General features: G+C 50.4%; 1 protein-coding gene across 3 annotated transcripts in view; it reads right to left on the bottom strand.

The window, feature by feature from the left end:
• Positions 1-25,662, bottom strand: part of DPYSL2 (dihydropyrimidinase like 2) — a 137,469-nt gene that overhangs the window by 12,081 nt on the left and 99,726 nt on the right. For all 3 annotated transcript variants that reach the window (XM_036106175.2, XM_036106176.2, XM_036106177.2), the window contains exons 4-8: positions 16,984-17,148; positions 14,194-14,255; positions 13,607-13,687; positions 13,034-13,102; positions 7,734-7,854 (exon numbers count right to left, since the gene is read on the bottom strand). In XM_036106175.2, coding sequence (XP_035962068.1) covers positions 7,734-7,854; positions 13,034-13,102; positions 13,607-13,687; positions 14,194-14,255; positions 16,984-17,148 — 498 coding nt within the window. The remainder of the gene's footprint in view (positions 1-7,733; positions 7,855-13,033; positions 13,103-13,606; positions 13,688-14,193; positions 14,256-16,983; positions 17,149-25,662) is intronic.

A 25,662-nucleotide genomic window follows, 5' to 3' on the forward strand; every position in this document is an offset into this window, starting at 1 on the left:
TTCCAGAAGCTTAGTTTAACGTAATACATCGTCCGAGAATGTCAATTCTCTGATGCTCACTCAAATCAGGTCTTCCCCTCTGTCTGTTCCAGTGCAACCCAGAAAATCAGGAGTCATAAAGCCACTGAATGCCAGTGCTTCGACACCTTAAATACATCCTTCCCTGGCCCCCCTCACATTTCTTCCTTTCCATCAGGCCTTCTTCCTTTCTCCCCGGCTCATTCCGCGGAGCCTCCCAATCAGAGTTCAGATTTGCTTTTGCTTTCTCCACGTTCTTCCCCACCCCTCTGCTCATTCTCCAAGACGATCGTCCCCTGCCATTCTCTTGCATAAACTCCTCCTAAGCAGCCCTTCTGCCTTCAAGAATTGAAACAAACTTCCCAAGGAAGCATCTAATGCCCTTCATTATCCAGCTTCGTATCAAAGTTCATCTCTTCCCCAACACCATCCACAGCTCACCCAGTCCTCCCCTCCAATAATCCAATAATCACCCAGTTTTGAATTTTCTGATTCTCTGCTTGATGGGAGAATTCCTGAAGAAAATAAGTCTGCCTGCACACAGTAGGCACTCAATAAATGTGTGTCACACTGATGGAAGGGCGTAATACTTCATTAGTGGAAGGCATCAGCTCCGGAATTTGACCTCCTCCAGCCTTGACCGCCACCAGGAATGCACCTCTCCTCACCGCCTCCTCCCATCGTACACAGGGCTGACCCACCCCCACAGCAGTCAGCCACAGGGTTCCCTCTTCTCCAAACACACGGCCCTCAAGGCCAAACACTTCCCAGTCAGGAATGCACCTCCTTTCCTCTCCCCAGCCTCTTCTAAGGACTTATCTCTTGATAATACACCACAACACCCTCCCTCCTGCTGCTCTAGAGCTGGCTCCTCCCGGCTGCCCCCTCCAGCCTCAGGAATTTCACGGAGGAGTGGCTCTCCAGCCAAGGGAGTGTTCGAGGCCAGGGCAGGCAGCTCACTGGGGCAAAATCAGTAACAATCCCCAGGCAGGAGGGCTGGCTCCAGAACCCAGGGGAAAGCCTCACACAGCAGGAAGCCCCCAGCCAGCAAAGGCCAATGCTCAGAATCACGTGGAAGGACTCCTGAGTTCCTGACCCACTCAAAGCCTCCCAGGCAGGATTTGGTCCGAGGAGCCAGCTTGGCTGCCTAAGCGGCTCCAGCTCATCCCGAAGTGGAAAAACACTGCACAACAGAAGCCCTTAGCTGCTGCCAGCACCATGTATAAATGCAAATGGCCGAGCAGACCAGGGCTGGGCCCTGGGCTCTCACAGGACCTCAGGCTCTCAGCTTTTGGTTTGCACGTTCAGTGGCACCTTCTGACCCAGCCAGGTCTGGAGGTCCCGATACCGCCTGAGCACAAAGGGGAGGTCTCTGCCAGTCATTAGGGAACCAAAGGATCCCACCCTAAAGGTTTCCCAGTTCTGTGGACATGAATAGGTTTGAGAGCAGAACACTCGGAGAACAAGAGTGGTTAGGCTGTCTCTGAAAAATCCGTGGGCAAGCATAAACATTTTCCTGATTTTCCTGTAACTTGCTCTTGCTCATCATCTCCCTGAAACTTTCGTGCAAGGAGCAGCTGGTTCCTGTAACACCTCCTGGATCCCACAAGTGTGAGTGCCCTTGACCGTGGCCTTGATCTCACTCTGTGAAATTCAACGCAGACTGGGGAGTGGCGGGGGGGGGGGGGGGGGCGGCTCCCGTTCTCTCTGTACACAGGAACACGCACCTCCCCGCAAAGGGATGAACCCAGCCTGCAGCCCCCGGAAAGCCCAGAACTGGGTCAGAGCTTCAAGGCCATCACAGACCAGAACCTGCCTCCTTAGACCGAGGCTGAGCAGGACTCCTGGCCCAGGGCCGAGCCAAGATGGGGATCCTGGAGAAGGAGAGAGGCATCTTGTGGCTCATTTCTGCTTTGTCCTGTTCACATTCCAAGGGATTCAGAGATTCTTGCTGGCTTTCGGTTGATTTCTTTTCTTTAGCCCCCAAAGACAGGGTAGGAGTTAAGCCATCCTGTAGGGGGCCTCCACCTCCAGGGAAATGTGGGATCACAAGTGGGGGGCTCTGCCTCCCAGTCCTAATGGCCTCCCAGTCCCTTCCCAGGGCACCTCTCCCATTTTATAAACACTGTACCGGAGGGAGCCGTGGATGAGCTTTTAAACTTCAATCAGGCCACAAGACACCACTAAACTGTGTGCCAGAAAGAATTACCAATAATAATAATAAACCATGAAATAAGCTGAAATGGCCTTTACGTACTCCTCTAAACACACTGCTGACTCTTTCTTGGCAACAGTTAGACCTTCATGATTTTCTTCTCCAGGCAAAGTCTAAACTGAAGGATGTGACCCTGAGCCAGCCTTTGGCAGGCTCTCTAGGATGGCCGGGAACTGCAAGGCCCTGGGGGTGGTGTTTATTCACCACGAGCCTGGGGCCTGCGTGCATTCATGAAGAATAAATGCAAGCCTGGGGTTCAGAAATGTTTGACAGCTCCCGGCTCTGACAGTTAAGTCATTTCCCATGAACGACAGCAGGAGGACAAATCCAGGGTAGAAACAATGGGAAACCATGTATGTGTATTTCAAAAGGCAGCCACAAAAGCAGAGTAAAAAACCAACTGGGACATGGACACACACACACACACACACACACACACACACAGCCACTCTCCCTCTCCTCTCAGAGAGCCCAGGCCAGAATTCAACAGCCTAGGGCCTCTCCATGGATAACCCTGTCAGATTTGGGTACCAAGAGTGGTTCCAGTGGAATAGAATCAAAAGTTTTCTGAATCAGTCCTGGGGTTTTGAGAATTACTTCTCTAATCTGATTTGATTTAAAAGTACTAATGCTTCTATTCCTGGTAGTAAGGCGAGCACTACCAGTCCACGGCGTGTTGGGGCAATAGAGAAGCACAAAATATCATCCCTGGATTCTCCTATCAAATACTTCTCCTAAGAGGCTAAGTTTGGGTTGACCGTGGATTTGATTCCTTAGAACATTTCTGTCAAACTGAGTCTGACAAGACTGGCTGGTTGTTCCTAATTACATTGGACAAAGTGGGGGAAAGGAAAGGACGAGTCCAGGGATTCAAACTCCCAGCCCGAGTGGCTACAGAAATGACACAAAAGTTTCCACGTCTGCCCTGAAAGAGAGCCACATCTCCAGTAGTCTTAGAGTTTAGATGGCTGCAAACCAACCCCAGCGTCTCATCTGGAGAGTGGCTACACCACAACACAGCACTGACCTCCCAACCTGGCAAGGGCACTGCTTGGGAAGGAAGTCTGCCTCCAGACAGCCTCGGGCTCAGGCTGCAGCGGCCACTCTTCCCTGAGTCTCCAGGCCTGCCCACCCACAACCACGAGGGCCGGTTCCTTAAGACCAATCAATCTCCTTCTCTGTCTCTCTCTCTCACTCTCTCCCTCCTTCCCTCCCTCTCTCTCCCCACCCCCTCTCTCCCTGTTTCTCTGAAGAGCCCTAACCCAGATCCAGATTTTGGTAAGAACTTATGATATTCACAAGCCAACCCATGTGCCACTCTTCAGGTCAAGATGGTTAGGCTGTGCATTAACTTAATGCTAAGGCTTCGTCCCCAAGTTGGGGTGGTCTTCGCAGGCCCCATGAACGCAAGTTTCTCATCACGCCGGAGTCATTCCAATTGACCCATAGGGCATAGCAAGTTTTGGCTCCAGTTTGGGTTCCCAGGGTTTAACGTGCCTCAGCAGTCACCAGATGTTCTAAACATTTCCGCATCTGGGTTACAGGGGTGGGGCGAGGAGGAGGACGGAGAAGGCTGTCTGTCAGATGAGCTTATCAGGCACGCCGACACACTACAGTTCATAGACAGAAGGCACCAGCAGCCACACTAGATCCCGTTCGTGGACAAAGTAGAGTCTGAGAGAGTCCATTCTAGAGAAATCCTCACACTGGACCCTCAGTGGAAAGAGAGGTGGCCAGGAATCTGGAACTATGGGCTGGACGATCTCGGGCAAGGTATTTACTTTCTGCATTTTAATTTCTCTTCCATGAAATGAGCCTATTAAATTAACCAACACCTAAGTTCTTTTGAAGAGTAAAAATTGCCCCAAATATTCTTTTCCGGGCTGTGTCTTCATTTCCTTATCTGCAGAATGGGGTTGATGATCCTCGGTCCTGCTGACAGGCACAGTGCGCAGGGGGCAGCCTGAGCAATGCAGTCTCTCCAGAAGATGGGAAGACGGCAGGTGGTCGCCCTGGGTCAAGTGCACATAGAAAATACTCTCCTTCACATTCATCTCACATCCTCACTAGCCTATACCTCCTGTCTTAGATTTAGGACCAGCAGGCTTCTAGGTGAGGAGGCACACGGGCATTAATAAGACATAAAATCATGATCTTTCAATCGCTCCCACTGTAGAGAAATGTTGAGTCCCTTTATGCAGCCTGACCTCCCTGAGACAGGTGGGGTGTGTGTCTATAAACAGTGGCCCCTTCCTCTGTGTGTTCTAACCATACCTGGCTTGCACCTCTTCTACAACACTGACCATTTCCCATTGTGACTTTCTATCCAAGTGTCCCACCCCTACAAGTAAAGGAGCTGAGGGCGGGGACCATGTCTCGCCTCCAGCGCAAAAGCCTGCAGGATCACATAATAAAAGTTTGCCGAATAAATGAAGACTCTCTCCATTTTACAGATGAAGAAAAGCAGCAGCAGAAAGTTGGCAGTGCCTTAACGCTGGCCACCAGGGGACCCGAAGAACTCACCTGAAATAGAATCCTTAGCAGAAAACCCCTGACCTGGGTCAGCAGGCATCCTTGCTGTACTTCTAACCAATGCTTTACTCTCTAATCACGAGAACAGTGGCTACAGTCATTATATACATCTTTACATACATTAGGTCAGTTAGGCACCATCCTCACCCTAAAAGACGAGTCACTATCGCTAGCCCCGGCCCTTGCAGATGGGAAAATGAGACCTAGCGATGGTAAGGGAGCTGCCCGGCATCACATGCTAGTGCCCGCGAGCTGGGATTTGATCCAGGACATTGATCCCAGAGTGCAAATGCGTAATAAAACCTTATCCTGTTTTCCTTCTTGGTTGTTTGGGAATCTTTTCTTCTGTATGATACACAAGTCTACTGGGTGACAAGCTCCAGTTTCTACCAGGTTTGTTAAGAAACGAAACCCCAACAGGGGCGCCTGGGTGGCTCAGTCAGTTAAGCATCTGCCTTTGACTCAGGTCATGATCCCAGGGTCCTGGGATGGAGCCCCGCATCGGGCTCCCTGCTCGGCAGGGAGCCTGCTTCTCCCTCTCCCTCTGCTTGCTGCCCCCCTGCTTGTGCGCTCTCTTTCTCTCTCTGTCAAATAAATAAAATCTTTAAAATAAAAAAAAAGAAAGAAAGAAACTAAACCCCAAGAGATACCAGCATTGCTCATACTAAAATAATCTCAAAACAGGAAGGCAAATGAGATACTCAAGTAGATCTTCAGGCCTGAAGTCAGGCACCTGACAATCAAAGCCCAATCCCAACACTCATTCATTAGCTCTGAGCTACAGTTTACTTGGCTGCAAAGTAAACCAAAGTACAAAAATTCCTGCCTTGGCCCTCCCAAAGTTGTTATGATGAAGTTCCAACAAGATGGAAAGAACCTTAAGAGCCCACAAGCAAGCAAGGATCTCTCATTCTTGCTCATTAGCACCTAAATGCACCGGAAATTCCTTTCTGGCAGCTCAGGCCCATCTAAAGCAAAGGGTTTCACAGACTAAAGGGGTATGGTTGGAATGCAAAAGCCACCCCAGGAACCATGATGCAGGCAGCGTGGGACTCACACGTGGAAGGTTCTGGAACAAACAGACCGAAGTAGTCCCTTCTTAGTGCTCACTACCCAATACACACACAGGATCAAAGTCCTAAAGACAATGGAGGGACATCATCAGGCACTGAGGTGAGAGTATTAGAGCAGGACTGGACTCTACAGTAACATACTCCCGCTCTACCTCTTCAAATAAGGAAACTGAGGCACAGGAAGGAGAAGCCCCAGCGCTGCTGGCCGGGTTAGCTCACAGGCCAGCACTCTGCGCCCCAGACCAGGGCTAGCGCCACCCGCCAGGCCCAGGGTCTCATGAGAGACGGACTCCTCCACCCTCCGATTTGGACAAGTGAAAAGTCTGAATCAGAAAGCAGGTTCTCGGGTTTTCCATCTGTTAAATGGAACATTTAATTATATTAAAATTATGTTAAAATGCCCTACGCCCTATGCCTCATAAGACTCTTAACTCTTTGCTTATTATCATCATATGGGTACAGTATGGTTCCTAAAATAAATAAAGCTGCCCGCTAACTTCCCCTTTTCAGCCACCAGCCAACTGTCCCCATGCTCCATGCAAGCAGCAGTTCTGTGATCGGTGTTGGGGGCTGGGGCTGAAGCAAACACGTGCCCAGGTGACAAAGGGCCCAGGCGAGGGAGGGTCACCAACAGTAATCATCCACAGCATCTCCTAGAAAACAACTCGACGCTGATTCTGAGAAGATGCCATTACTTCGGTAAATGTCCCTTTATTTCAAAAAGGCAATTCCTACTAGCTGCCAGGAGAGGGCAGGTGTCCAGGAAGATAGGAAGGCAGCAACCATGCGTTGGCAAAGCCTCCGGACAGAGGCCCCCGGGGAGAGCTCCAAAGAGCCCGGGGAAGGAGCTGCTGGGTCCGTCTGGAAGCCATCATCTCTGGGGACAAGCTGACTCAGTGGGCATTGAGCAATCTGTTCTCGGTCTCGCACCGAGTCACCCGCCAGTGAGAAACTCCTACAGTCCTCCTCCTCCACGGGGATCACATCCCGCGGAGAACTAGCAACAGAAGCATAGAGATCAAACGGCTCCCTTCTTCACAGAGAAAGAGAAAGGGATAGAAAGAGAGTGAGAAAGAGAGAGTCCAGGAGAAAGCTAGACAGAAATCAAGAGAGAAATGATGGGGCCAGGATGCGCACCCTCACAAACTACGCGCTATCGGGCTGTCCGTGGAGCTAGACTCCCAAGCGCAGGACACGTGGCTGGTGTGATGACTCAGACTCAGTCAATGGCGGATGACAAGAGGGTTCTGCCGCATTCATAACGTAGAAGGTGCGCCACGGACCAGCCTTTGGAAGCAGCAGGGGAAGCTGTACTTAGTAAATTACTTTCCAAGAACCTTCTCAACGGACTCCCTAGTTCTTACAGAGGACCAGCCTCAGCCCTGAATATGTCAATATAATTTACAGGGAGCGACTCAAGCACCCAGAGAACTAGACATGAGGAGGCCCGGGGCAAAGTCCCCTTCCCTACACCCCCACAAGACTCTCTTACTTACCAGGGCAGAAATCACTACCAGCCACGGAGCAGGGACTCATTTTGCAATAGAATGTTCCCCAGAAGGATTCTGGGGCAGATGGAGACTGACGCCATCTGTGTATGTGCCTAGTTTATGGAGACTGTATCGAATTAAGTCCAACTTCTCTATGGAAGCGGGGGCAGGAGGGAAACGTGCCTGCCCACCCACTCTTTGCTGTGCGCAGCTTTAAATAGACAGCGACGAGTCGGCCGCAGTGGAACAGCCGGGAGAAACTGGAGCTCCCGGTCTTGCTCGGCGGTAATTAGGTTAATGCTGGAACGTGATGCACGCAGCCCACTTGGCATGCAGGTCTGGAAAAGGAGCCTTCCTCCCTTGCGAACCTGCCTGCAGTCAGACAGCTGGTAAGGCAACACTCACCCTTTTTCCGGGCCTGGGCGATGACTTCAGCCGCGCTCTTGCTCATCACCTTGGTGACGTACAGGGGGCAGTTGGTCTGGTTGGCAATGGTAATCGAGCGATTCACGGCTTCGGCCTCGACCTGCAGAGGAGCACATGAACGTTGAGAACAGGGGCCAATCTGTGCCCACCCCATGAGCCCGTCTTTGCCCTCAACCCACCGAGGGAAGCCGAGAGGAACGAAGAGGCCCCCACCGTGTCCTCAAGGTTCTGCCCTGAGCGGCACCACAGGAGGGCGATGAGACTTTCCCAGGGTCACTCAATACTGATGGGTGGAAATGATGGGGCAATTCCTTCCTAGACCTTGTGAGTGGCTGGAAGGGTGCCCAGCAGACTGACACCATCACCATCAGCCCGGAGTTGATAATAAATGCAGATTCTCAGGCCCTTCCTGGACACCCCCCAGCCCCCGGATCAGTAACTCTGGGGATGGGACCCAGAATGTGGGTCTTAACAGCTCTAGGTGATTTTTATGCTTGCTCCTATGAGAAAACCACCAGGCACGGGAAGGGATTGCCCCCAAGTCAGTGATGAGATTTTTGTGCTGGGCTTCTATCCGACACCCACAAATGGGACCCAAGGAACAACGCAACCTCACAGGGCTCCGGGAATGGAACAGGCAGATTTGTGTCAAGCAATGGTCCTCAGTATGGGAAACATGCCCATGGTTGCACAGGCTGGTATGACCTTCAGTGCGAGATGGGAGAGCTGCTCCAATTAATAATATGATTCTTTAAACCTGATGCTTCAACGAATAATATTCCAAAGACCCCAAGTGATTACTGCTAACTACCTGGCCAGGTAAGACTACTGAGATCAAGGTATATCCTATAGATACATGTGTGTTAGAATGGGCAACTGCAGAACACGTGAAATGGTAGAATGATGGATCTCAAAAGGCCTTCTGCTCCCTCCCCAAAACCTGGTAGAAGCTGTGACTTCTTCAACTCCTCGCGGCAAGAGGCTGGGTTCGACTCAGATTTTTTCTATCTCCTGTGCCCCACCCCCAAGAGTTCCCAGCGTAGTACACAGCAGTCGCCCCAAAATGTTTACTGAGCAAATAAAATATTTTATTGTATGTTAATGGTTAAAGCGAGGCTGTTCCATACAGAGCTGCTACTTTTCATAAGACATAGCTGAGCTCCTAACTGAATTATCTTAGCTAACTGAGTTTCTACAGGAGCTTGGCAGAGAGCTGAAGTTCTGTAATTGCATTAACTGGTAATCTAATTTAATAAACGAAGACAACTTCATTCGCGTTGGCCCTTTCGGGCATCAACTACGTGAAGAGAGAGGTCTCAAAATTCAAAGGCAAACCAAATGGCTCTTGAAAAAGCTCATTAAACATCCAAATGTTTTTAATTCCTGGAATAGCTGAGCCATCAGCCCTCCCTCTCCTTGACTCCAGTTACAATAGAAGTGCCTCCAGCCCAGAGAAGCACAGTGGAGGGATGGCCTGAATCTCTGCGGTCACTTCAAGAGTCCAAAGTGGGAAGCATGGAAAGGACTCCTCTAGAAGCCTCACGGCTTCCCGGGGGCGCCAATGACTACCCAATTAATTGGCCCAACACCAATACCTCCGAAAGTGAACAGAGGCACTATTAATAACTCCATGGGAGCAATGGGTATGGACTGGGACTGTCCTGGGTGAACTGGAATGTGAAATCAGACTAATTAGGAAGTAAATGGAGCAAAAGTGCCAGTTCTATGGGGGGCCCTGCCCCTGCAGGACTGGCATCCAGGGGCTCTGTGTGGATTCGCTCATCCGCTGTGAGGTGAGCTCTGACCCCTCCCCTGGCCCAGCACACGCCCGGGTGAGGGCACAGGTCTAACTACAAGGTTCCCTCATGGAAAGAGAAGGTCACTTAAACCCCAAGTCTCTGGGTTCCACCCAGAACCGTGGAAGGATCCACATTTACCCTTCTGTGTGTACCTGTGCATGCCCCTTACACGCAGCAAATGGATTTAAATAATACCCACTTAAAATATTATGAAAATTGTTTTACAGCTGAAAAATAAAAAAAATTTTTGTCTGCCTTATTATAGAGTTATCAAGGATTTGGGGGGTCATCTAACCTTGCTGATTTTTAAGATCAGGCACCCCAAGATCCAGAGAGGAAAGCCACTTGTCTAGGAACACACAACAGTGTCAGTACACACAAGAGAATCAAAATACACAATAGTGTCTGTACACAACACACCCTTTCACGCCCAGTCCCCCACTGTCTGCATACTCCAGTCGCAGTTCCCACAAGGCCCAGCTGGAAAGTTCCCTTCTCTGGGAAAGATTCTTTGTCACCGTCACCCTCATCTCCGTGTCCCCAACTTTCTTCCCAGATGCCAGTCTTTCGGCCCAGAGCCCCTGTCACCTTCTGCCCTCCCTAGCAACTTCCCCCCGTCTCTTCCTCTCCAACTCATCCCCCATCCCTTCCTCATGCAGCTCGCTGTCCCAGCAGGGCCCAGGCGTCACACGTGCAGGGCACCACTGGCGGACAGGTGGTTTCTAGACTTCCGCGTTCCCGGCGGTGTCTCCCTCTCAATCTTCCCGGCTGGGACCCGGGAAGAACCCTGCTGGCGATCTCACACGGCGGGCTGGAGGGAACAGCAGAGAGGGGCAGGAGCACGTTTTGTGCAGCTCAAGCCAAGTTCACCACCACGATGTACTGACAGATGAAGACACTCTGTCTCTGTCTGTCTGACGTGTTTGTATGTTATTAACTGCTGTTGCCGGTGTACGGGCGGGCTCTCCCTCACTGCCCTGTCCAGCTCGAGTTCCTGCTTTCTTCTCTTTATTGTCCACAGAGGGTTTAACACACAACAGATCCCCGGTGACGAACAGAAAGATCACCACCAGGAGCTGAGGGAGAAGGCGCCGGCTCGTGCCTGGCGGTTCATGGGGCTATCGTAAGGGTGCACCCGCTCAGGGGAAGCACCCAATATTGGGGCTGACAGGGAGCAGATGCCTCTGCACCAGCTAAGAAGAGGTGACCCCGGAAAGCACCCAAGACAGCCTTTCGTGAGACAAGAGGACCCTCCCCAAAAGCCAAGAGCTCCTCGAATTAAAGCACTCCAGATCTGCCAGCCCCCAAAGGCCTCATAATCCACCGCTGGGGACCCCGAAATTCTCCATGCAACAACTGCTACAAGAGAAATCTCCTGTGTCTCATCATGGAACAATGGGTTTGACTTTTGTGGTCAAAACAGCAACCAGAACAACTCTCCTCTGATAGCTTTTGCCCGTTCCGTAAACCCCGGGCTTGCGTCCCGTGTTCAAGCCTGCAGGGGTCTGGGGATGCAGAGCAGACAGGAGAGAGGAAAGCAAGCCCCCAGGAAGGCTCTTACAAGTTCAACAAGAGTTTGGCTCTCAGAAGTAGCCTCGTGAAACAAGCTAAGTGGCATTGGCTTTTCTCAGAGGGCAACACATTCTCGCCTACCTGCACAGCTGGAACAACTGGATGAAGGTGAGAGCTAACGTTCTAAGGCAGGTGTCATCACCTGGTTACCAGGGCCCACTGGCTTTACGGTGAGCTGGGGCTCCCGGTGTCGTGTCTGTGTGCGCACGAGCGTGCACGCATGCGAACATGCAAGTGCGAGCATTACAATGTGTGCACGTACACGTGTGTATATGACTGCACACGTGTGCACGTATACGCTTGTGTGTGTGCGTGTTATATGTACATACTAGCGTACAAAGCCAACCTCAGGTACTCTGAGCATCAGCTACTGAGACTCTCGCCCTCTCTCTCCGATAAGCTCCTCCCCAAGTCCCTGTCCACCAGCCCCAGTGACAGCATGCAGTCCTAACACAGGGGCCAAAAGATGTCACCTTCAACCTCCCTCGCCCGTGTGCTGGCTCCGGCTCATCCGTTCGGCTTTCTAGTGTGCGTGGAAGCTTGGATGGTGTCAAAGGAACTACATACACCCCAAAGAGGGACCGGACAGTACTGAAAATGTCATAGCTTCCGTCCCTCAACTGACGAAGAGGAGAGTGTCCTCAGGGCCACAGATGGTGCCGAAGGTGCCCTGGTGTGTGTGTGTGTCTGTGGCTCTGTCTCTGTCTGTCTGTCTCTGTCAGTCTGTGTGTGTGTGCACGTGCAGCAAGAAGGGCAGGACAAGGAAGTGCAAATCCTCAGTGGGTATGGGACATTCCCAGTGCCTCCCCCTTCTCTTTTTTCAGCCTCTTTCTGACATTCTTTCTCTTTTTCCAGCCTCGCTTCTCCCCCAAAGTCAGAGGAAAAAGGCTGTGGATACCCTGCCCTCCCACCCCAACCTGGACAAGCTTATTAATGGCACCTTTGGTCTCAAACCCTTGCGAATCTATTTTCTTCTTAGGGAGAGCAGGTGCCCCCTATCCCACGGCTCCTAAAGTGAACACTTCCCAGAGCCGGAGGGAACCTCCCAGTTCTCAAGTTCTGTGCTTTGGGGGCACCGGTCCCATTCATACTCCTCTGATCAAGCATCTCCCTCCACCTGTCTCCACCAGGAAAAATCCTACTGTTAAGTCAACATCCAGTTGCTTGAGGACTTTACCTGCCCTTCTCTGCCTGTCACTTCTTTCCTGTAAGGAGAAAAGTCTGTTCATTTCCAGCATTCTCTTTGCTCAGAGCCGCCAGGCCCTCAAAAGTCTGACCTGGAACCTTTCATCAAGGAGCCAATTTCCAAAAAGGTCACAGATTCTAAGTTTAGAAAAACAGATTCCCCAGCACGTAAGATGTGAGTACCTCCCTTCTGTCTTACAAGCCTCACCATCCAAGACAGTGACCCTCAGCCTATGCTCCTGATCTCAGTGATCCCTCCCGGGTCTGGAAGATTATCTGCTACTCTGCTGATAACCCGCGCAGACTTACCATGGAAAAACTTACAATTCCCCTTATGCTTTTTAGCAATTTAGAAGAGCTGTTAGATCCCCGTGACTATGTCTCGGTGATGGTGAGATTTTGGAGGCCCCCACGTTATGAACCACGAAACCCACGCTGCAGGATGCTAATAAAAAGCTGTTTGTATCTACCCAAAGAAGGGCATGGAGAATCAGAGACACAAAGGAGAGCCTCCAGGCTAAAGAACCCCGACGGCTGTACTCCACAGCTCAGGCGAGGACTTCACTTTGCCTACGTAGACACCCAGACAAGTAACCTGTGACTTCTCAGAAGGCCCAAATTCAGATCCTGAGAAGCCCCAGTCTCGACAGGAAGTGGGCTCTATGTGGCACCGGCAGCACCCAAGGGACACCGAGTCACGCGTTCCATTCAATAGATGTTCACCTCCTCAGGCCGGCTCAGCACATGCCCCTCGGGGCCCGTGATGCCCAGATCCAGGATCCTCTGCTGTTCCTGCAAGGTTTGAAGAAAGCCAGGCATCAGGGAGAGCTGGACTGAAAATGGCTAGAGATCTTTTACCCAAAAGTCACTCGGGCAAGATGTAAAAACGGCCTTGCTGACCACCCAGCCCTCATCTCAGGACCTCGGGAATAGAAGAAGGGTTCACTACCCTGTCCCCAGTCCTGCCTGAGCTCCCACGTGAGTTCAGCTCTTCCCCCGAAATGCTGAAAGCCCACGTGTGCCCAGCCCTGGGCCACAGTGTCTGTGTCCCAGCACCGAGGGAAATGACTCCTCTGTGGAAAGGGAACAGGCTGAATGTCCCGCGGAACCCAGGGAGGCGCGGGTTACCAACATCCATGCTGCTGATGAGACTGCCACCAGCCCCGTGCCCCAGGACGGTGGCACCAGGTCACCCTGCTTTTCCTCCTTGCAGCTGAGCTACAGAGCGGCTTCCCTTTGCAGAGCCCACCTCGCCCTGCAGGCCATGAAGACACCTCGAAGAGAAAAGCGCCGTACCTCTGCAATGATGTCACCGTTTTCTGCGTGGACTTGGGCGATCGCACCGATATCCCGGATCACGCTCAGGACTTCATAGATCTGAAGGGGAAGAGCAGAGGTAGGGAGGTCCATCTCCCCGTTCCCGAGTACAGCCACTCCCCTGCCAGCCACAGGGGTCAGAAACAGCACCCGCGGCTACTAAAGCCAGCTCTCTTGACATGCCCCAAGGTCAAGGCTTCTGGTCACCCGGGGCAGAGCAGAACCACTTGGGAATCAAGAGGCAGCATAACCTAAAGGACGCGGAGTAGGGGAGGCTCATAGAGGACACTCGGGCCTGCACCAGGTTTGCCGAGCGGGCTCTGAGGACACCTCTGGGCCATGCTGTCCCACAGAGGCAGCTCCGAGGCTGACTCCAGAGCCTGGTGGAACACCAATCCGGGGGGGCCAGGGCACTGGGGTCATACCCTCCCTAAAGGTAAACTTACGCCAGGGCCCTCATCCACCAGCCATTTCCCACGAAGCTAAGGGCAGCTTCCAACACAAGAGCATTGGCCCCGATGTACCAAATGCCAGTGAGCTTATGCAGAAAAGCCAACTTTTCTTACCTGGGAATCAGTTAGCTGGAAGCGATCCTTGAAAGCCATGTACACGAGGAAGGAATTTACCCCTAGTGGACAGACAAAATAGAGAGGCGGAGACGTGACTTTAATAAATAAACCAAATAATCTGGAAGCAAGTAAGAACGGTATGATACAACGTATATGTGTATATAAAGAGAGACAGAGAGAGGAAGGACAAGAGAGAGACACAGAGATAGAGGTGGAGACAGAGAAAGAAGGATAAAGCAAATGGGGTAAAATATAAAGAATTGGTGTAAAAAAAAAAAAATCTGGGAATAGGGTGCAAAAGTTCTTTTTAGTACCCTGACAGTTGTTCTCTAAGGTTATCAAAATTTGAAGTTGCCCGTATTGTATACCCATCCAAATACACAGCAGTGTTATTCACAATAGCCAAAGGGCAGAAGTGTCCACGGACAGATGACTGGATATACGAAATGTCATACAGCCATACAACAGAATATTATTCAGCCTTAAGCGGGAAGGAAATCCTGTCACATGGATGAACGCTGAGGACATGATGCTAAGGGAAGTATGCCAGTCACTAAAGGACAGGTAGGTAGGATTCCATTAATATGTCAAACTTACAGAGACAGAAAGTAGAATGGGGGTTACAGGGGCTGGAAGAGGGAGGGGATGGGGGGTGGGGGGTTCGTGTTTAACGGGTATGGTATTTCAGTTTGGAAAGATTAAAAGTTCTCGGGATGAATGGTGTGATGATTGCACAACAATGTAGATGTACTTGACGTCACTGAACTGTACATTTAAAAATGACTAAGATGGTAAATTTTATGTTACGCTGTATTTTACCACAATCTAAAAAATTAAAAAATAAAAACAAAAGTTGCCCTCGACTGTTCTGACTTTAAGAAGATGACTAATTAGAAGATTCGGTGGATGAAGATCTATAATAAATGTCTAGATCTTTGGTAAACAGACTGCACGCCAAGCTGATTTTTAAGAAACCTTTTTAAGAAAGGGTCCAACAAGCTGATGTCGCAATTCTCACCCTGGCATTTCAGAGTCCTTGTCACCCAAGGCACCAGACCAAACACCCCTGCCCCATATCCATCACGATGGTAAACAACTGTACTGACAACCTTCTAGTTCTGCAGCTTAATTCAAGCCACCTGGGGGTGCTGGACGCTGCCCCAGGTTCAATGGCTCGGGACAACCCAGCCTTTCTCTCCTGCCAGGCAACAGTTGCTATGGTAACCCTCCTGGTTGATTTGAAGTCAATTCACTTTCAGTATGGAAAGTTAAACCCCCTTGAGCCTCAGTATTCTCAAAAGTAAGAAAGGTTAAGGATTACCTGTTTTCTTTTAGGTGGGACCTTTGTACCAGAATCTTAGGATATCTAGTCCAAAACCCTCATGTGAGAGATGTTTTTGTTTTAATTCAGACTCATAAAATTTAAGTAATTCCCCAAGGTCATAAGACTCCAGACTTTCATTCTGGGCATTTTCTGCCATATCTGTGGATACCTACCATACCCATGCCTAGAGATTTCCCTCCTGCTATTTTACTCACCGCTCATGGTACTTCTGAGCTTAGAAGTCTCGAAACCTGAAAGCAATAGGTGCTTCCCTGACAGTTAAGATCCAATGAGGTCAACATGTCACCCTAGGAGTCTAGTCTATAACCAAGCTCAAGAGGACCCCAGAAGATGATGGGACTCGGCGATACCACCTCAACTCCCAAGGTTCCTGTGGAGAAAAAAATCCCGGAGGCACCTTAAGGTAGTCCAGATTCCTCCAGCCTCCCCGGGAATCTTCCAGGGCCCAACCTCTGGAATCCTACTCCCTAAAATAGTCCTATGGAATAAAAAAGACCCGGGGCACCTGGGTGGCTCAGTTGGTTAAGTGTCTGAGTCTTGGTTTTGGCTCAGGTCATGATCTCAGGGTCGAGCCACTTTGGGCTCTGTGGTCAGTGGGAGTCTGCTTGAGATTCTCTCTCTCCATCTCCCTCTACCTCTCCTCTCCTACTCTCTCTCCCTCTAAAATAAATAAATCTTAATAAATCAATTAATCAATCAATCTTAAGGAAGGAAGGAAGGGAGGGAGGAAGGAAGGAAGAAAGAAAGAAAGAAAGGAGGAAGGAAGGAAGGAAGGAAGGAAGGAAGGAAGGAAGGAAGGGAAAGAAAGGAGGAAGGAAGGAAGGAAGGAAGGAAGGAAGAGAAAGAAAGGAGGAAGGAAGGAAGGAAGGAAGAGAGAGAGAAGGAAGGAAGGAAGGGAGGGAGGGAGGGAGGGAGGGAGGGAGGGAGGGAGGGAGGAAGGGAGGAAGGAAGGAAGGAAAGAAGGAAGGAAGGAAGGAAGGCTCTTCAGGTTGTCCCAGAGCCTCCTCACCCTCAAATCTACCCTGGTTCTTATGGGTTTGTACAAAGAGCTTGCCTGAGTCGCCCACTCAGCGTCCTGGGCACCGGCCCCCACCTATGACTGCCCAGAAACATCACTGGGATAAGCATTCTCGGCCTCAACTCTGCAACCCGGCTGGGTGCAGTTCCCTCAAACCAGTAAGCTGTGAGCCGTTGTTACATAAGAACCGGTCCCCGTGGTGAGGCTCGGGTTCTCTTGTCCGCAAAAGCTTCTACTGCTGTACTGGGTTTGGTCACCTCCAACGGGCACCAGCTGCAGTTCAACCCTCTCTCCTGGCAGGCATGGAGGTGAGGCACAGAAGGGATGTGCAAGCGCGATTCACAGAGCTGTCCTTCACAGAGCTGTGCTGGTTCGTGCATTGAAATGGGAATATCCCCAGGGCTGTTTGGTCAGCACAACCTACCGTGGTCCTTCACCAGGGCCTCCATCTCCTCCTGGATGCCCTTATGCCACTCAGTGATGTCCACGTGCAGAGAGTAGTCACAGCAGGACTTGCTGTCAGCCCATTCCCTCCATTGGTCGAAGGCTGCCAGCAGGCTTGTCCCGGGCTCGGGCACGACATGGTCAACTAGGAAAGAAGAGACACTGGTCGTCACCAACAGAAATTTCAAGGGCCACGGGTCAGCAGCTGTTTTCCCACTGCAACCTTGAACAAGGCTCCTTGGGTTCAAAATTCGAGGTGGTGATCTCTATAAGCAGCTTCTAAGAATCCACTGAAACCAGCGGACTCCCCAAGAGGAAGAAAGCAGAAAGCAGAAACTTGGCATGGCGTGATCACTCCGGTGAAACCACACGCGCACCGCCCGGATCTGATCGCCCAGCTCAAAAGGCCCTGAAAGCACGTACCTCGGGTACATTTCACGGACACTGAGTCCTTATGGACAATGGCAGTGTCAAATGGCCGGCCGGAGCTGCCAACCCTTCCCATGTGTTGATAGCTGCCAGTAAGATACCCCACCAGACAGCATGGAAGTTGAAGATGCTGGACCACAGCCACACAGACTGGGGCTTTGAAAGGTTCCCGGCATATCCAATCTCTCCGCACCGCTCATATTTCTGCCGCATAATACCACTTTGTAATTTAAGGGAGATCTTTCGTCTTAAGAGTTCAAAGCGTCTTTTAAAACAGTGGTTATTGTTATATTGTTACTGAGTTAGGTTGAGATGGAGGACAGGGGACTTTGGACTCCGGCTGACCTGAGTTGGTCTCCTGGCTCCACCACCTACCAGCAACGTGCTCTTGGGTAAGCGGCTTAATCTCCACCACCCTGTTTCTGGAGTGGTTTAAAATGGGGATGTGAACTGCCACACACATTTCTTAAGAGGATTAAATGAATCAGCATATCTATCGATCTTTTGTCATTCGCCTATTTAAATCTTCCAACAGTCTCCCCTTGGTCTTAAGATAAAGAATCAAGGGGCGCCTGGGTGGCTCAGCCGTTAAGTGTCTGCTTTTGGTTCAGGTCATGATCCCAGGGTCCTGGGATCGAGCCCCGCATCGGGCTCCCTGCTCAGCGGGAGTCTGCTTCTCCCTCTCCCACTCCCCCTACTTGTGTTCCTGCTCTCAAGCGCGCACTCTTTCTCTCTCTATCAAATAAATAAATAAAATCTTAAAAAAAAAAAAAAAAAAAAGATAAAGAATCGAGTCCCCAACAGGGTCCACAAGAGTCTGCCCAGCTTGGCCCTTGCCTACCTCTACAGTCTACAACATCACTCTGGATTATCTCCCACCTTGCACTCTGCTCTCCAACCACGTGGGCTATCTTTCAGTTCCTGCTCCCTCCTGCCACAGGGCCTTTGCAGAGATACTGTATCTCTATGTCTCAGAGAGCTCTCGCCCAGTTACCCTGATGACCAGAGGTTTGCCAGAACAATTACTCCCCATCTTCTGCACAGAGACACTAAAATATGAAGTGAAAAGACTTGTCCAAGGTCAAACCAAACTTATGCAACAAAGAAGATAAAACCCAGGACTCTAGACACCTAAAGCAATGAATCATTCTTCTAAATAAAATATTAGGTTGTCTACACCCAGGTAAGCAGTTCTCAGCTAAAAAATGCCAGCCCAGGAATGCTAGTGAGCTCAAATTTCTGAAATGGCTCAAATCTTGCAGATGCTGCTGAACAATAATCAACTGAGCTTGGTTTTATAGGTCTCCAAAATGTGGACCTCTAAGCTCAATTTTCTTTTGATGAAATGTACTTTTTTTTAATAAGTAACAGTATATGTAACTAAATGGGTCCACGCACCACTGGTATTGTAACACATAGAGTATTCTCTAGTGAAAGCAACGAGGACGTGCACTTGTAAAACAAGTCGGTTCCATCTGTAAAATGCTAACATAGAAACCCTGACAAAACAATTCCGATTTTCTTAAATTGTGTCCGCTCCCCCTCCACACACACACACACACACGGGAAGAAGAAGGGGGAGTGGGAGGGGGGAGAGGAAGAGGAGAGGGGAGGGGGAAGAGGAGGAGGAGAAGAAAATATGACTCTGTGGCCATCACAGAATCTCCATAGTCATGTCCCTGGCTTCATCACCCATCCCACCACACCAGCCTGCATTAGCAGCCAGATGGATCTTCTTAAATCTTTCCCCAGGTCCCACCACTCTGCTGATGAATCTTTCGGTAGCTGTCCACCACCCTAAGAGTCAAATTCAAATCCCCTCCCTTGATCCTGCAGATCGGGTCTCATCTCACCATGTACTCTCCACCTCCTAGCCCTGCTCACCACCATCAGCCCCCAGTTTTCATACCTTGACCTGCCTGACTCCTCCCCACCTCCAGGCCTTCATACCAGCAGTTCTCTCTCTCTCTCTGGAAACCCATTCCCTTGGCTCTTTACTTGGGCATCCCCGCCTCCTTGTCACTATCCCAGGGTCGCATCCCCATCTGCAGTAATTTCTGCCCCGGTTCCTCTCGTTTGCTATCTGACTCCCCACTAGGATGCAAACTCCAGCACAGGGATTAAATGCTTGGAAAGAGGAAGTGCTCGATAAACGTTTTCGATAAATGAATGAATGCTCCCTTCCAGCTCGCATTCCTCCCGGCAAGATCTGCACAGAAGGAGCCCAGAAGGAGGTGCTCTCCCAGGAATGTGACCAGATTTTCCTGCTCACCCACAAGTATATGTAAGGTCGTCTGGTGCTAAGCTACTCAAACTTGAGTGTGTTTAAGAATTCTCTTGAGAGCTTATGAAAACACAGGTTCCTAGACATCATCCCCACAGTTTCAGATTCTGTAGGTCTGTGCTGAAACCTGAGAACTTGCATTTTTAATAATCTCTCTTGGAGCGGATATGTCTGCCTTGGACCACTCTGAACATCACTAACTGAGTGCAAATCTTTTCCCACTTACTTCTCCTACCACCTGAATTCACTCCTGCCCATTGTACCATGAGGGTCCTGTTGTACGATCCACCAGCATGATCACTTACAAAAAAATATCAGGTTCCCTGTGGCTGTAATACGATGGCTTCCCTCCATTTCCAAAAACAGCTCCTACAGTGACAAACTCTTGCAAATTCAGGATGCAAAGCTGAGGGCTCCAGGGAAATCCACATGTTTCCGCTAAGAACTAATGACACTCAAGAAACGTGGCCACGAAAAGCCTCCTTGTGTTTTCCCACAGTCTTCTTTCCATAGGAGCTCTCTCCGGGGAAAAGCTGCTCCAGGGAACAGGGCAGAATGTCATCCTCGCTTCCGGAGGGAGAAGAGATTCCCCACTGAAGACACAAGCCTGCAAAGGATTTGCCCAGAACTCTCAGGCCTTTCCTCTGGTGATTTTCCTAAGCTATCTGTCCCTGCAAGAGCCTGGCTCCTGCCTTGCAGCTGACTTTTTCCGCTCATGTAATAGGTGAGAGAAAGCTCATCAACCCAGCCTTCCACCAGGCAGGGAAGAGAATGACCCTGGGGTCAGCAAGCTGGTTCTTGCTGAAGTTCTGCCCGGCTGTGTATACTCTTTGGGAACTCCATTTCTTCATGCATAAAATATGGGCAGTGAGGGCTGCCGGAGGTTTAAGAAAGCATGTATGAAAGCACCTGGCAAAATGTCTAGCACACACTGAGTTTTCATTCCCCAGGGATTTCAGCAGTTTCAGTGGCAGGCCCATGAATCTGGTCGATGAGGGAGCCAAGAACATGCCCCGGGACAGTGGCCTGAATTGAGGAGTCACAACCAGGGTCCGGAAGTGCCTGCATCTAGAAGACACCAGCTACTTCCAAAGAACTATTATTACTTCTCTTAAAACTATCAAAAGAGGGGCGCCTGGGTGGCTCAGTCGTTAAGCGGCTGCCTTCGGCTCAGGTCATGATCCCAGGGTCCTGGGATCGAGCCCCGCATCGGGCTCCCTGCTCTGCGGGAAGCCTGCTTCTCCCTCTCGCACTCCCCCTGCTTGTGTTCCAGCTCTCGCTGTCTCTGTCTCTGTCAAATAAATAAATAAAATCTTTAAAAAAAAAAAAAAAACTGTCAAAAGACCCCCAATTTTTTTTAACAGTGTTATTGAAATGTAATTCACATACTACACAATTCGCCCATTTACACTGTATGATTCAACGGTGTTTGGGCTAGTCAGAGAGTTGTGTAACCATCGCCACAATCTAATTGTGGAACATCACCCAAAAAAGAAACCCCATACCCGTCTGCAGTCCTTCCCCATTCCCTCCTAAGCCTGCTGCTCCCAGTCCCAGGCAACCACTAATTTGCTCGCTGTCTCTATATATTTGCCCCATCTGGACATTCATGTAGATGGAATCACACAGTATGTGGTCTTCTGTGTCTGGCTTCTTTCACTCAGCATCATGTTCTCAAGGTGCATCCACATTGGAGCAGGTCAGCCCTCCATTCCTCTTTACTGCCCTGAGTGCTTTCGGTACCCTATTTTTATATTTATAGGATATTAGCAAGGTGCTGGACGCAAAAGAAATAAGTTGCTCCTTGAAAATTCAAATATAGAACTCCTCTGGAGTTTGTAGGATTTAGAAGACCCTACGTTTTTAACTTTTTACTTTGAGGTAACTGTAGGTTCACATGCAGTTGTAAGAGATCCTCAGACCCTCCACCCAGTGTTCCCCAGGGGTAACATCTTGCTTCATGTTAACACGATATCACAACCAGGACGTCCGCCTCGACACAATCCAAGACCCCAAGTTTTTAAAAGGCCAGCAGTTGGTGTTTGTGACCAGCTCTCAAGGGGCCCAGAGTTATTGAAAACACAGAGGTGCCAGAAAAGTCATCACTGCAGTCCCTGTTCGGGAATTGAGGTGGCTGAGCAGGAACCCCATCCCAAAGGTCTGCTGGGGAGAAGCAGGTGGAGCAGGAGAAAGAGGGGGATGGCCCTGCTGGGTCCCTCTCTGGCCCCAGGCTCTCTGAAGCCTCCCACATGGTTGCACGGAGGGCAGTAGTTCTAGAAACTCCATTTAGTACACACACCACCCCGCACTCCCCACGGCATTTACTCTATCAGAATTGCCCATCTCCTGCCTCCCCTTCCAGAATCGTCGCTGCCTCATTCTCTAGTCCCTGCACTTAGCTATCTGTGCGTCTGCCTGCCTGTCCCATTCTCGACCTAGATGGAATCAGCGGACTTGAATTAAAAGCAAACCATCAGGAAGACAATGGTTCATCCATGGGGCATCCAGCTGCTACCTACTCAGCAAGATGCTGGGTGACCTATTCAGCAGAGAATGGCTTTTGTTGGTGAAGAGATAAGAGCCTCTGGGAGCCCCCCCCAGGCCTGCCAGTTAGAATAACATGGTTTTGTTCTGGAAAAAAGCCGAAAGGGAAGAGAAAGCACCTGCCCTTGGGAACATAAGGGGTCCCCGGAGGAGCAGTGGTGGAGAAATGGAGCGAACACCAGTACCCAACCCACAGGGTTCCAGTGAGGTGTAATGAGTTGGCGTGGGAACTCCTAGAAGATGCCTGCTACGGAGCCGTGCTCAATAAACACCAGGAGGGAGACAGTGACACTCCTTTGTACGGAAAACTACCACACATAAACCCCGTCAGGAAGTATTTCAGCTGCCTCTAAAGCACACGCTTACAGGGCTCCCTACTTGCCTTGCACGAACATACTGCTTCTCCAGCAATGCCAAGAAGCATTTTCCACAGAGCTGGAACTACCTGGAATGTTTGTGCCTGACATGCTCATCTACAAAGCGGGGACAGTATCATCTCCCAGCACCTTTGTGAGTGCTCAGTGAGGTGGTATTAGTTAACAACAAAGCGCTATTCCAGTATGAGCACATCCTCTTCCCTGAGTCCCCCAGAGCATCAAGCAGAGGACTGGCATACAGAAGGTGCTTAATAAGCAGAGGAGAGACCAAACGTCACACATGCCTCTGGCAAGAAAAGTCCTTGGCCGGAGCACTAAGGAACCTCTTCCTCCAAGAGGCCCAGCCACGGGGCTCTGTGATTGAACACTTGACCCATGGATCCCTAGCACTCCCTGGGAAAGCTCTTGGAGCATACAGCTTTCCTGTCCGTCTGCCATATAGACTCACTGCGGCTGGCTGTGAAATCCCAGCCCTCCTGAATGCTGGCAAGGGGACTCACCACAGTGACTACCTTTAACCTAAGTGTAACTCACACGCTTCAAAACGGGAGGAACGGTAAAAATAATCCTTATCGAATACTTCCTATGTCTGATTTGATTTTATGCAACTTTCGTGGACTATCTCGTTTAATCCTTACATTGGCCCGCTAAGATTGGAGCCAGTGGGGGTCCCAGTTTTTAGGTGGAGAAGCTGAGGACAGTGGGGTTAAGTAACCCGTTCATATTCCTTAAAATGCAGAGATGCATACAGAAAGTGTGCGACGTTCATACCCCCGTGCCTCGGCCAAGCAAGGCCCTTGGGAGAACTCTGGGAGGTGGTCAATAACGTGGCCGTCGGCGGTAAAACGGCTGACCAGCAGAGGTGGAATTCGAGCCCAGGAAGTCTGACTCCAGAGCCTCTACTCTTAAACGAGTGGGGAGAGCTGGATCACTGAGACGTGAAATGGAGCCTTATCCCTTTATATTTTATAACTACAGCATGTAGCTCAATTAATTCAATAAACAGAAAACTGTGTAATTAGCCTAACAAGTCCAGGGATATTAACTCAGGCTCCTAACTGCTCGACCTTGGAGGCATCTGGGTAATCCCCTCATTTCTCTCTCTGCCAAACTTTCTTTAATGTAACCTTGCTTCTAAAGCTAAACAAGTACAGTCATACAAAGTAAGCTGAGCCGGGAGTAATTGTTCAGCATCCAGTGATCACTGCTAGAATCATTAAGCCAGAATCTGGAGGGAATAAGGGCTGAAGCGAGATCCAGTAAAATGTATTTATAAAACAAGCAAACAACCTCTGATGTGATCTGATGATCAGTCAGCTTCGGAGGAAAACAAAGAGGTAGAAGGTACAAACCATACCCTTAAAATGTTGAAAATCTAGTTTGGGAGGGAAAAAAAAAGACATTCAAGAGTGCAGGGAGGAAGTGATGTTGCTCCATCCTCAGGCTACCCTCACCCTGCCCTCACCAAGCTCTGCAAAAAGCTGAATGCTGTTGATGTCCCACTTTGTCACCTCCCATTCACTCTCGGCCCACTGCACCCTTGGCTCTACCGCGCCAACACCCCCGAACGAGCTCTCAATTCTTCCCATCCACTGGGGACCACCACCGCCCTCCGCTGCATCCTGCTGCCCATGCCCGCCCCAGCTCCCAGACAGCACTCCGCATGTCTGCCTCTGCTTTTCTCTGAATAACTGTCCCCTGGCCCCCCTTGGGCCCCAACGTTTTCAATGCTGGTGTCCCCAGGAGCTCTGTCCGACTTCATTAAATTCCACTCACATGTCTGACATTTATTCAAAAGGTCCTGAGCCGGGGATCTGAACAGCAGAACCTCAGGCCCTGCTCCAGCTGGCTGGCACGGGGCCCCTTATTTCTTGCTCTTGTCTTTTTTCTGCTCTCCTTGCCCCCAGCCATGTCCTCTCTTTCTCCTTCCTGATCTTCCTCCTCCTTCCTCTGCTTCCTGCAATCTTCCTCAGTGCATCTTGGGCTCAGCATTTGACAGGTGACAGATCTGGGGACTGGGACTCTCTTCAGTCTCAGGCAAATCTGGGATAAGCAGCTGGAAGCAGGACTACAGCACCTGTCAGGGCTGGCTTCTGCCACGTGAAGGGAGCTGCCCATCTAGAAGCTGGGGGTGGGCACCAGGAGCTTCCCACCTGCAGTCCATGCCTCCTGCTCACCCATTTCCCTTCCTGTGGCCTGCGCCTGCCAGAATGAAATTGCCATTCCTTCCAGGCTGCTGGAAGATGACTCTGGGAGTCCAGGAGCTAGAGCTGGAGTCTGAGGGTGGGAAAGGAGAGGTGGGGAGCAGGCCAGAGAAGGCCCAGCTTCCAAACCCAGCATTCTTTCTGATTCTAAAGATGATCCTGGACAGACATCCTGAGCTTTCCTCCATCTTCACAACTTGACACCAGCAGAACCAGAGGTCCCCACGTTAGAGAAATACATCCACCCCTCCAGAAGTATATAACTTCATACCGCTGTTCGCATTTATCTGATGGCAAGAACATCAACCTCCCACGGGTCCAGCTTTTCCACAATTCACGAAGTGCTAGCGCAGGCCTTACCTCACTGGATGCTTACACCAGGGAGGCAGACGTGTTTCCGATGCTGACATCAGAGACCAACTGTGGCCGTGAGACTTGCCTGCGGTCAAGCAGACACAAACTCACAGAGCTGGAGTCTAACCCCCACCTTCCCTTACAGCCTTTACGGATGGCCACCTTCTCGGCGTTTCTATGAATACCACTCACCTCAACTCTTCAAACCTAGGCTGTTTTCTATCATCGAAAACATCTGCAGGTTCACTTACATGCACAGCTAATGACCTTAACCGAGTGGACAGAGGAGGAAATGGCCAATGTGAGCCGGTGACAGTCAATTTGGGATGTCAGATAAAAAGCTTGTCAAAATGTCCGCACCTCGTAAAACCCTTTTCTTTGAGGCCTGGCGTGGCCTGCCCATGGCCTAGCGAGCACATGGCCCACAAGATCAAAGGCCAGGCTAATGCAATCTGTGCGTGGCGATA

This window comes from Halichoerus grypus, chromosome 3 (assembly GCF_964656455.1).
Source record: "Halichoerus grypus chromosome 3, mHalGry1.hap1.1, whole genome shotgun sequence".
Classification (NCBI taxonomy): Eukaryota; Metazoa; Chordata; class Mammalia; order Carnivora; family Phocidae; genus Halichoerus; species Halichoerus grypus.